This window comes from Takifugu rubripes, chromosome 14 (assembly GCF_901000725.2).
Source record: "Takifugu rubripes chromosome 14, fTakRub1.2, whole genome shotgun sequence".
Classification (NCBI taxonomy): domain Eukaryota; kingdom Metazoa; phylum Chordata; class Actinopteri; order Tetraodontiformes; family Tetraodontidae; genus Takifugu; species Takifugu rubripes.
In genome coordinates, this window is record NC_042298.1 from 15,970,522 (window position 1) to 15,982,053 (window position 11,532).

Sequence of the window (11,532 nt, forward strand, 5' to 3'; positions counted from 1 at the left end):
GTTGCTGGTATATGGTTATCAAGTCTGACTAGTTACTCTCTAAATGAGTTTTATTTGACAGGTGCACTGAACAATCAGGACCAATGACTGAAAGATCAATCATTAACAGATGTTTGGTTTTGCTTTTAGCATGAAGACTGGTGCACTTTGAACCCTCTTTAACTTCCAAAAGAAAAACGCTGAATGACGCCGTTGGTTCCACTTGGCTCTTTTTAATCATCCAAACAAGTTGACAGCTGACCGCACCCCTGGGGTTCCATCAGTGCTTCTTTCCCTGCCAGGTCAGCAGGTCGGTTGTTACATCACAAACAGGTCAGCTTACGCTCAAAACACAAAATAAAAAGTCACAGAGGTCGGACCAGCGGGTACAGTGTTCATTCTACGGTCTGGTGGCGGCAGCTTCTGCCACACGTGATCAGAGGAGCAAAGGACAACATGGAGGCCACGGCAGACGCACATTCTCCTCAGGAATGTAGCCGCTGCTGCAGGAAATTTGTTCCAGAAAGTTTTACTTCAGATCAACAACACACAAAGATTAAAACTGCAACTCAACTAGCTCATGATTAGCCTACCAAGAGCGGGAAAATAAAGGTTAGAAGTCACATGACCTAAAGCACACACTCAATCCTGCCCCTTTAGCCCCACCCAAAATCTGTCAATCAGGAGAGTTTAGCTGTGATCGATCAGAACCGACTGATCAACTGTGAGGATTAAAATCAGACCTCAGAAATACAGAAGAGCAAGAAGCTTGTTTTGTCCTGATGGTGGCGCTAGTGGGCACTGGTGTGAACGTCTCGGGCGGTGGACAGTAGTTTAGGGTCAGGACGGAGCCAGAACAGCCCCCCCCCCCGGACAGGAGCGCCTGGGTTCTCCTTTAGAGGCGCTTTCATCTCATATGGGTCAATAGAAGTGGGGGGGGGGGGTCTTTCCACCGGGGATTCTGCTGTGGTCGGAGCAGGACCAGTGACCTCTACTGGCACCATCAGGACTACAAATGGACAAACATGGAGCTCCTGACCAGAAAACTCGACAGGGTCATGTAGCGAAGGCGTTCCTCTCCACCGTGACCCAACAAGCCCGAGCAAAGCAGCTCGTTAAGTTAAAAACCTGGGAAATGTGGCCTCGTTACTGCCCGCGCTGCAGCAGGCAACAAGGAGAGACATTTCCAGGTTCAAATATAAAGTAGTAAATGATCAAATAAATCAGCAGCTAGCAAGTGAAGAAAACTGTTATTTACATGTTAGCTGCTAATGTAGCAAACTAGGACAATGTTATTTGACAGCTAAGTGGAAAGGTGAGCGAACATTGAAGCTAGAAACAGCACGTTGCCCTTTCAACAGGCCCATTTGTACAACTGGGTTATGGATTTGAAGGGGTGGAGCCTGCTCAGGTGTAGCTATGGAATGATGCAGGAAGATTAAGCTAATCTCATCCAGAAACCAAAATCTGTTTAATCACACTAACTCAGTCCCGTTCACACTCGTATGGTCGCCGTCGCCTCGCAGCTACACGACGTCTTGAGTTGCTTCCTGCTAATTTCACATCTTCAAACGGGTTCCATCTCAGCTTCATCACCTCAGAGCAGAGGAGGAGGAGGTGGGGAGGAGCATGAGGAGGTGCGGAGGAGGTGGTCACTGCTGTGGATTCAGAGATATCAGTCTCTTCTGACCCTCCTGTTCCGAGGAGATCTCCGCAGAACGTCGTCCTCCAACTTCTACAGAGACGAGAGACGCTGAAATCATTCACCCAGGAAAAGCAAAGCTCGCTGTGGTGCTAGCGTGAGCCCGGATACCGAGGCAGAGCCGGGCAGGACACGTTCAGGAACGCTCAGCTCCAGGGGAACCACCTTCAGGTCTTCACACAACAACTGAATTAAAGGCCTCAAATTTGAAACCTGAAGGTCATTTTTGTCAACTTGAAAGTGGAACTTTCTTTGAGAGTGACTGAACGTTCCAGAAGGCATCCATGCCGCTCGCCCTGTACTACCGGCCGCCACCAGAGGGCGCCTGAAGCTTCTGGACCTCAGCTCTGAAGGTCTCAGGCAGCATCAGAGCTTCTGCCAGCTCACCTCATCTGCTGCCACCTCCTGGTCCTCCTCCTTCTCTGCAGGACTGTCTTCATTCTTCTCTTCTGCAGCTGACATAAAGCCATCAATGAGCTTCAGGGTCTACAGAGAAGCTGCAGCCAGAGCTGGTACCCACCTGGACCGCTGGGCTCGGCCTCCTCGGCCTCTTCTGCCTCCTCTTCCTCCTCCTCCTCCTTCACATCAGGCTGAGCTTCGTCAGTCTTCTTGTATTCTGCTGCTGATGCTGCGGCGCTCTTTTTCTGCACATCAAAAGCAAACACACAGTGGAGCGTGAGGCCCACGACATCAGAGGTCTTTGATGTCTCCACACACACCAGTGATGTCTCCACACACAGAGGCACCAAACATCTACAGTCGCCCAGCTCCATGTTACAGCACCAACACGGACCTTCTCACCACTCTGCTTTCAGCTGTGATTTAGTCTCACAACTACAGACTAGTGTCCACCACAACATCAAAGCTTCTTTCATCACATCACATTAAAGAGATAAAAGCAGATCTGAGAGGGAGAAGTGACAGTTTGGTTCTGACGGCTCCTTGGAAATTGGACTTTCTGGAGTGAATTATTCTACTGCTAAAGTGAAAGGAATACAGGTGACCTAGACCCCACGCACACACACATCCACACACACCCAGAGCGAGGAGCAGCGAGTCAAATGTGCGTCTCCAAACTCCTCCTGTAAGGTGGCCAGACTCAACTGACCCTCAGCTGAACCTGCAGACCTCTGAAGACACACACACACACGCTTCCATGTTAATTACCTTTACTGCATAAAACCTTGCTAACAGAACATGAACCGAGGGGACAGAGGGTGTGTGTGTGTGTGTGTGTGTGTGTGTGTGTGTGTGTTACCTTGCCGGTGCAGCAGAACACAAAGATGAGGATGAGAGGTAGAGCCACAGTGAGGACGTAGACGACCCAGAGCCAAGGACGTTCTTCAGCTGCATTCAACATCTGAGTTGCCAGACCAGGCTGGAAGAGACAAGAGGATGTTGGACAGGACCACACTGGTCACCTGACCCAGCCTTGACCACCCGACCCAGCCTTGACCCGAGGCCCACGGCCTCAGAACTCACCTCGGCAGCGCTCTCTGCAGCCTTCTTCAGGCCCCAGCCATCGTTAGCCCAGCGGTCGGCCGTGTTGCGGTCATCTGTGATCATGAAGTTGTCAAAGAAGATGTCAGAGGTCATGGACCAGAGCTCCAGGCCCACAGCGCTGAATGGGGTCATCTTAAACGGCTGCAGGTCCTCAAAGTATGCCGGGTTCGGGATCTTCCTGGGTTTCCAGATGCCCTGGAACAGACGTTTGGACTTCAGCCACCTCCTCCGACAGAACAATCCTCCTTTTCTGATGGTTACCTGTGACAGGGTTAAACATACCTGGTAGTTGGGGTTGTCGATCATGGGGGGCTTCCACTTGCCCTTGTAGTTGGGATTGTCAATCATTGGTCTCTTCCAGGTTCCACAGCCAGGAGCGGCCTCACAGGCAGGGTTAGGGATCTGAGGAGCCTCCCACTCTCCATCCATATCCTCATCCCTTATGGACAGGAAACACAGGCGTTGGACCCTGCAGGTGTCAGCAGGTGACAGCAGAAGCACCTGCGGAGCTTCGACTCACCAGTCATCAGGTCTGACAGCAGCGGGGTCTCCAATGTACTCGGGTTCTTCATCCAACCAGCCGTCAGGTTTCACCGCAGCTTCATCAGGAATCTGAGCAGCAGCATCTTCATCCCTGATCAAACAGTTTCCAATCACTGATCCATCGAGCGGTCGTTACCGAAACAACCAACTGCGACGACATGACGTCAGAAAACATCCTGCACTTCCGCCCGCCCGCACTAGGGGGCAGCAAGCACCAACCCATTCAGACAGTTGTCTGAAGACATCTGACAGTCAGAAGACCATGGTCACAGTTCCCACAGGAGCTGCTAGAGCCCCCCAGGACACAGACGACACCATCCCGATTAAGCACCTTCTCCATGGTAACCAGCTGTGTGTACTCACCAATCATCAGGTTTGGTTGCAGTGGGATCCTGGATCTTTGGCCTCTCGTCCCAGTCTTCAGGTTTATGGTCTTCAGGGTCCTCAATCTCAGCAGGGGGGTTCACAGGGGGGGTCATATCAGACAACAGACTTCCGCTGTTCACCACCGTCTGATCCACCAGAACCTCAAACGTGTTGTCAGGGTTCAACACTGGGGGGGGGGGGGGGGCAGAGATAGGTCAACACAGGCAGGGACAGCTGTCAGAGTGTGTGTGTGTGTGTGTGTGTGTGTGTGTGGGAGGGGGGGTCCTCACCCAGCGTGTACAGGTGTGTCTTCTTGTCTGTGTAGTATGTTCTCAGGTCAGCATCTGGTTTCTTGGCATGTTTCTCTTCGTACTCCCCAGTTTTGGGGTTTTTGTGTCTGAAGATGAAGTGCAGTTTGTAATCTTCTCCACATTTGTCGGGTCCAAACATGATGGTGTACGGAGTTCTGTCGACAAACTGATCCTACACACACGGAACAAACAAAGACACTTTTAAGACTTTGGGCCACTAAAGGCGCAGGTTTAAACAGGCTGATGCAGCGCCCTCTAGAGGGCTTCCTGGGGTTTGTCTCTTCAGAGGTCTTCTGCATCTGCCCTGACATGAAGCATCTTCAGAGAAATCTAATCTCAGTACACTAAAGAGTTGGTGTGGTGCAGCACTGACCAGGTCCAGGTCTGGAGTCTGGGACAGCAGCTTGACGTAGGCGCCGCCACAGTCGATGCCCGACTGGAAACTGACCTCGTACCTTCAAACACAGACAAGTCAAGTGATGAAGGCAGCAGAGGCCGTGGGAGGAGGCAGCAGACGGCTCCTTACTGCACGATGAGCGGTTTGGTGGTGAAGGTGAACGGCCGCAGCAGCAGGGTGGAGATGGCGTGATGTTTGGCTCGAGACTTGAGGACAAGACCTTTATCTCCAGGCAGTTTGCTGTCCTTCATCTCTTCCACCGCCCATTTACCTGAGCACAGAACACGCACCTGTTACGACTCCAGCACAGAGGTCCTGAAGGACACGGACGTGAGGACTTACCGTCGTACTTGGCAATGTCTTCATCGGCGTCCTCCTTCTTGGCACTGGACATCACCCAGCTGAGGAGGACAGGAGAGTTACTGAAGGATCGGCTGGAAGGTCCCGGGTCAGGTGACCCCACCCACCGCGTTACTCACCCGTCCAGCGTCCCCCGATCAAAGGACTCGGCCATGTAATGCTCCCCCATCGGTTCCGGAGCCTTGTAGGTCACCTGGCACACAAGAGAAGATTGTGTTGCACATTACTGGACTGCATGAAGACGTGCCATCAGGAGGGGTCGGGCAGCAGCACGGGGGCGCCGGCGGTTTCACGAGCAGCCCGGCCCGGCCCGGCTCGGCCCGGCTCGGGAAGGAACAGGTGATGCCAAAGCAAATGGATCTGGCTCCGCACAGAAGGGCACCAACAGTCCACCGAGGTGGCCTCAGTCTCACCTTTGGCACAGGTGGAGTCTTGGGAGTGGGCGGAGCCTCATCCTGGAGATCCCCCTCCAACTCCTCATCCTCCTCCGCTCCAACAAAACCTGGATCGAGCTCATCCTCCACATCCAAGTCCTCCTGAAGGACGTCCTCCACGGGGTCTTCAGCCCAACAGATGGGGATTAAGTTCAGGCACAGGAGGCCTGCTGCCAGAAGGACCAAGAACCTGATCTTCTGATCCATAGTCTGCAGGAGACACAAGGCTGTTAAACACGATCACTGGAACAAATAAGACACCGAGCAGCAGCACCCAGAAGACACAATGTGAGCGTTGCAACCTTTAATGAGATTATATCCTGGGGGATTAACACACACACACACCTGACAACAGCTCGTCTGGGATCAACTTGATTAACGTTTTTTTTATTTTTATAAATTGAACAAGTGTGCAGAGCCGCTACCTCGTGCTTTTTCACCATCAAAGCGGCGTTCCAAAAGTTAGAGTTCCTAGTTGCATGACTGCACTCAAACATTAGAACATTAAAACGTGTTGGCAATATCACAAGCTGCAGTTTTAATGCCAGAGAAAAGTGACGTTATGAAGGGAAAAATGAGCAGCACTCAGGACGGTAGGAGAGGGGGCTGTGGAGGGTTGTCGGTTCAAGCCCCGGGGCAGACGCAACACGGTGCTGGGACACCTTCAGAGGACCACCGAGGTACCCTTGAGCAGGGCACCCAATCACATAGGGCTGCTTCACCTGGCAGGACAGTGGGAGGAGCAGCCTCGCCCAGAGGAGCAGTTTAATCTTTGACAGGAACTTTCTTCCTGCTCCGTCCTGGAACATCGGACAGCTTTAGCAGGACGTCCACAGGCTCTGAAGACCCCCCCCTGACGAGCTCTGCTTCAATTTAACACCACTAAGTTATTCACTTTCACTGGTGGGTGGTAACATTGACACTTCATTGATTAACTCAACTAACCTCAGCCTCAGAGAAACTGGTCAAACCAGTCAGGCTCAATCACACCAGAATAAAACAAGGTTGGATCTGACATTCAGCAGAACACAAACCGGTTTGAAATGGTTGATTTCTAACGGAATAAGGATAAGGACGCCCTGTTATTTCAGACTTATGGTTTAATAAGTCTGATTCCAAAGAGTTCCAATTCCGCTTGAATATGAAGCATTTTTACAAAGAATGGGAACTAAAGACAGTAAAGTGGTAAATATAACTACATTTCAACAATGTAAAAGCACCCATGGGCTCGATATTCTGAACTAAATTAAATAAACAACAACATGCGCCATTTTTAAAATTCCATGTTAATGATCTGAACATTCCAGACACAAGCTTTAGCCTAGCTAGCACGTTAGCTTCGGGACTCCTCAACGTTCCCCGAAGTTCTTCAAGGAAAGTGTCCATTCCCAGAACACGGGTAGTGTTGAGACGCCGCAATTGTCCCGACAGATGTTCATTGATTTTCTTTACAATTTTACTCAAATTTATTGCTTTATTTTGCTAATTCAGAGGCCACGAGTCCTCCTCTCATTCATTTAGTCCTTAGAAGAACGTCTCTGCTAACGACAGCTGGCTAAGCTTCTTGCTGTCTCACAGACTGTCAGTGCGAATCCAAAACCCAAAAAACAATCCTTTTTTTTAACGGGCACAAACCGCATTTCGTTTAAAGACAGTGGAAACTCTGATTAAATATCGAATAACAGCAAGAGCAACCGCGAACATGGAAGCTATCACGTTAGCCGAATTCACCTGTGGGTGATTAGCCACAGTTAGCAAGGCATGTCATGAAGAGAATGCTGCAAGTTTCACGCCTCAAAATTACTTTAACCTACACAATCTGTAGGTGTGGGCTGTGGAATAACTAACGGTGCCGAGACACCGTTACATTAATTCGGCTCTACTGTAAAAATAACAATTACGGGTCTCGTTCCTTACCTCCGGTTTACCACTCTCGCCGCCTGGGAAGCGCTGAGGAGGGTCACGTGGGGTATTGAAGGCGAAAGAACACCTTCCTCGGTCAGGAATTGGTCACAGCGGGAGACGTCACAACGGTTTTTGTCAAGAGCTGCGCGCTGATTGGCTAAGAGCGATTGTCAATCTCAATAGACACGCCCCACCCCTGGATCTGAACCTCGTGGACAGCAGTGATTGGTCCACTTGTCACAGGAAGTTCACGCTGATTGGCTCTAAAAGGAAAGGCTTGTTAAATGTATTCAAACTGTAATGATGAAATCCAACAACGGCAAAACACGGAAACGACAGTGATACTGTTAATAATGTATATAACGGAGGGTCCTTTGCTGTTACGTAACCACGCGTCCCTCCGAGCTTCTTATCCAGCACCGGTTAAGCTGCTTCTTATACCCGGTTACAGGTCAATATGGTCGTGTTATATTTCTGAATTTTATTTTGTTGTCATTAATCTCTCTCTGTCCCCCACCCCGGGAAGTTCATAATAGTTGTTTTACTCCTCTTTTATTTCCTCCCCATGCGTTCAGACTTTCAGTCATTGCAGTTATTAACACATACCGCAGGGTGGCGCTATTGTAATTAGGGCTACTTACGTGTGTTACACACCAATATCAGATTTTCCTGCTATATTGTGTCTTTTATTGTGGTTGCGCTCAGTAGCGAATGAGGACGCCAACGTTTAAATGAAGTAAAAGCTGAATAATTCAGGAAATACGTTTGCCGAATAATTGCCTTTTCCGGTCACGTGGTCTTTGTCCCTGTGACGTCTACTTCCTGTCGACTGGTTCTGTGTCTACGCTTGCTCATCGCACACGCTTCCATCCAGGCTGCTCACATCATTTTGAATAACAGCAAAGAGTGTGACGTCATGACAGTCACACTTCCGGTCACCTGACCTGTTTTGTCTGTAAAATAGACCTGAGATGAGAAGTCTCGTTCCCTGGGTAGGACTTTGATTGTTAGAATGTGTGTCAACGAGAGAAATGGGAAAAAAGATGAGTTTTTATTTTTGCACCAGATTGAAAAACTAGTACAGCAAAGTACAACAGAGTGCAGTACCTTATGGTAAAGTACACTAAAGTACTGTCAGAATACTGCAGGACAGACACAGTATTGGTGACAAGGCCTCAATTAAAACACCTTTAAAAGATTTTATTAGAAAAGTAAAGATTCAGCTGTCGTCAGTAGTTTCAAGCCACAACGTTGTGAGGAGGTGAGAGCAAAGGATTCTGGGAACTTGCTGTGCTCCAGCCTGGGGCAGTTTGACATGAAGTTGCTTTTGGTTAAGGCAAATGACACAAACTACCATCATGCTGTGGGAAGATTCCTGCACTGGTTACTGTGGGAGCAGGGCTGGGTGTGATCACCACCTGACACGGATCAGCAGATGGTGGTGGTGCTCACGGCACCTCCTTCACGGTCGCCAGTGTTGGACATTTACTCTACAACCTTATGTACACAGAACTCCACTGGGGGTCCAGAGCGGCACCGCAGCGTCAGGCTGCACCGTCAGTCTCTGACGTCATAATTCCTGCAGTAGCGTGATTCGGCCACAAGAGGCCGTGGTACCGCGGGGTTCCAAGTCTGGGCGTTGCTCTGGTGGCAGGACCTGGAGAAGGAACCTCAGTCTGTTTTCTTGATGAAGATCTGTGGGAGGAGCCAGAAGAGCCAGTAAGATTCAGTAGAAACCTTAAAAATGTTCCTGACTGGATTCAGATTTCCATTCCAGATCTCCAGGAACCATCAAGTGATCACTAAGGGTTTAAGTACTGTATGGTTCCAGAAAACTGGACCTCCTAACCTCACTGAGGATCACCCAGACTGGCGAATCTGTCAACACTGAGAGACGCATGGCCTCCAGGGGCCCGAAGGATGGGTCTACCTCCCCCTCTGCAATCCCATTCTGGAAGGTTCCTGGAATAGATGGAGACCAAGAAGATCAATAAACTATGGAATTAGAAGGCTTTGATGTTTGAAACCCAGAGTTCCCTGCCAGCATTCAGAACGGTGTTCAACGGAATCTTACACACAAATCTTGTTCTTCTCACATTACTTCTGAATTTGATGCACAAAGATCCTGTTTGTCTCACCGATCCTGATGAATCCGTCTTCTGTTCGACGGTACTTTGTGTTCTCTTTGTCATCTGTCAGAGCTTCTTTCTCTGCCTGTATGTTCTGGAACCACAGAGCAAAACACAATCACACACAGTTACACACACACACACACACACACACACATTCTCTCTCTCTGAGGGACATTTGAGAGTCTCTGATCATCCTGATGTTCATGATTTTGGATTAGCTTATTATTGACGTGAGGGTTAGGGTGATGGTGATGATGGTGGTGATGGTGGTGATGGTGGTGATGATGGTGTTGAAGATCATCATCATCCTCCTCTCCACCACAGTTCCTCTCGCCTGGCTGGTGTTACCATGACAACCGCCTCCACCTTATCTGTGTTCTCAGCTGTTTTCGCCCTTCAGACGAAGTTTAACTAAATGTTTTTATGTTAAATCTTCATATAAGATCTGATGTTTGGGTCAGGATTTTGGATTTTTCCACAGAAATTAAAAAAAACAAACATTTAATTTTTATTTTAGAGAAAAAATCATCAAAAAGAAAGTGCATTTTTTCAAACGACAGCTGATTGGTAGCTGATCTGTGATGACTTCCTCAGACTGAGATCTTCAGTGAGGAGGAAGAGCAGACTCACGTCAAAGGGCTGAACCTCCACGGAGGTGTTGTAGAGCTTGTCTCCTGGATGCTCAATGTTTCCACTCCGAAAGAAATATCTGAAAAACAAAGAGATGAGATGAACTTCATGTCTTTAGACAGGACTGTGTGATCCATCCAGCTCTCTTCTGACCCCCCCTCGGTTCTCTGGTCTGTTCTCGAGACACCGGAACCATTTCTTCGAGGGCTACCCTCCTCTTCATCTATGGTTCATGCTCAGCGTTCCAGACTAGGCAGGATCAGCACTGGACTCCCTCGTCCCCTCCAACATCTCATCGTGGACCAACCTCTCAATGCGGACAGGTGTGAAAAAGCGTATCCGGATGAAGTCTCCTGCTACGGGGGTGAAGGCCCAGAAGAAGTCCTCCCCCAGGTAGGCCTTCTCTAGGGTGAAGTGCTGGTAGGTCTTCAGGCTGGTTGTCACCTCTGCCAGTGGGTTGGCGTGACCCTTGTGGAGCGTCTGCTTCCCAAAATCCTTGTCCTGGGATAAAGGTTCAGGTTTGTCAGGGAAAGCAGGCACTCACTCACACACACACTCACACTCACACACACACTCACACACACACACACACCTTGAGCTTCTGTATCTTTCCTGCCAGAGAGGAGTGTGTGCCGACATGCTGGAAGAGCGATGGTTTGAAGCGAATCCTCAGGTTGGCCTTCTGTCGGTCACAGTGTTTCTGAGGGACACACACGCCACCACGTCATTCCAAACATCACAACAACGGGTCACGTGAGCCGCCGGGCTGGGAGCCGCACCGCGTCTTTCTCCGGGTTGCACACTTTGACCCACATGATGTGATCCAGCAGCCAGTCGATGGGTTTGTCTTTGTAGAACATCAGCATGAACTCTACGATGAGGGACAGGTCCAGAGACTTGAACATCTTACCTGTCAGACAGAAGCAGGACAGGAAAAGCTGAAAGAGTGAGGGGCAACTAACTAACCAACCAACTAACTAACTAACCAACCAACTAACTGCTAGCTAACAGCTAGTTATCAGGAGGCTCTGTGATGAGTCAAGTCATTTACGGCGGAGGGAACATTTGGTGGGAACTGAAGGTCAAAGGTGATGAGGAGGGCCCGTCTCAACGGCCTGAAACAGGCGAAGAGCTTCTGACGGGCTCTGATCCGTTTGGACAGTTCCGCCTCTGAAGGCTCAGAGGAGCGACGGGGCGACAGCGTGAAACAGCCGCAGACCTAAACCAGGCAGGACCAAAGCTAAACTTAGCTAATGTGAGGAGCTGAATT

The 11,532-nt window shown here is 49.7% G+C and overlaps 2 protein-coding genes and 1 long non-coding RNA gene across 4 annotated transcripts in view; 1 reads left to right on the plus strand and 2 right to left on the minus strand.

The window, feature by feature from the left end:
- Nucleotides 1-192: 192 nt before the first annotated feature.
- Nucleotides 193-7,663, minus strand: canx (calnexin). The gene is made up of 15 exons (XM_029846915.1): nucleotides 7,513-7,663; nucleotides 5,575-5,805; nucleotides 5,281-5,354; nucleotides 5,144-5,202; nucleotides 4,931-5,072; nucleotides 4,778-4,859; nucleotides 4,384-4,576; nucleotides 4,091-4,280; nucleotides 3,705-3,818; nucleotides 3,467-3,623; nucleotides 3,164-3,379; nucleotides 2,940-3,059; nucleotides 2,202-2,325; nucleotides 2,069-2,136; nucleotides 193-1,714 (listed from the first exon to the last, which is right to left on the minus strand). Exons 2-15 carry the CDS (start codon nucleotides 5,800-5,802, stop codon nucleotides 1,655-1,657), a joined length of 1,827 nt encoding a protein of 608 aa, XP_029702775.1. The 5' UTR covers nucleotides 5,803-5,805; nucleotides 7,513-7,663; the 3' UTR covers nucleotides 193-1,654.
- Nucleotides 7,664-8,532: 869 nt separating this feature from the next.
- The window catches only part of mgat4b (alpha-1,3-mannosyl-glycoprotein 4-beta-N-acetylglucosaminyltransferase B), a 17,478-nt gene continuing 14,478 nt past the window's right edge, over nucleotides 8,533-11,532 (minus strand). For both annotated transcript variants that reach the window (XM_029846917.1, XM_029846916.1), the window contains exons 9-15: nucleotides 11,042-11,172; nucleotides 10,855-10,962; nucleotides 10,570-10,763; nucleotides 10,263-10,341; nucleotides 9,639-9,723; nucleotides 9,350-9,462; nucleotides 8,533-9,195 (exon numbers count right to left, since the gene is read on the minus strand). In XM_029846917.1, coding sequence (XP_029702777.1) covers nucleotides 9,172-9,195; nucleotides 9,350-9,462; nucleotides 9,639-9,723; nucleotides 10,263-10,341; nucleotides 10,570-10,763; nucleotides 10,855-10,962; nucleotides 11,042-11,172 — 734 coding nt within the window. In that variant the 3' untranslated portion in view covers nucleotides 8,533-9,171. The remainder of the gene's footprint in view (nucleotides 9,196-9,349; nucleotides 9,463-9,638; nucleotides 9,724-10,262; nucleotides 10,342-10,569; nucleotides 10,764-10,854; nucleotides 10,963-11,041; nucleotides 11,173-11,532) is intronic.
- Nucleotides 9,079-9,509, plus strand: LOC115252296 (uncharacterized). Its single transcript, XR_003890698.1, has 2 exons — nucleotides 9,079-9,219; nucleotides 9,332-9,509. It is a non-coding gene; the product is annotated as an uncharacterized lncRNA (long non-coding RNA).

What these genes read in the sequence shown, in the direction of transcription:
- canx (XM_029846915.1), bottom strand. Translation starts at nt 5,802, where the DNA reads ATGGATCAGAAGATCAGGTTCTTGGTCCTTCTGGCAGCAGGCCTCCTG. An exon ending in GACACACCTGTACACGCTGG is followed by an intron (nt 4,281 to 4,383) that starts GTGAGGACCCCC and finishes CCCCCCCCCCAG; the next exon opens with TGTTGAACCCTGACAACACG. An exon ending in TCGACAACCCCAACTACCAG is followed by an intron (nt 3,380 to 3,466) that starts GTATGTTTAACC and finishes CGTCTGTTCCAG; the next exon opens with GGCATCTGGAAACCCAGGAA.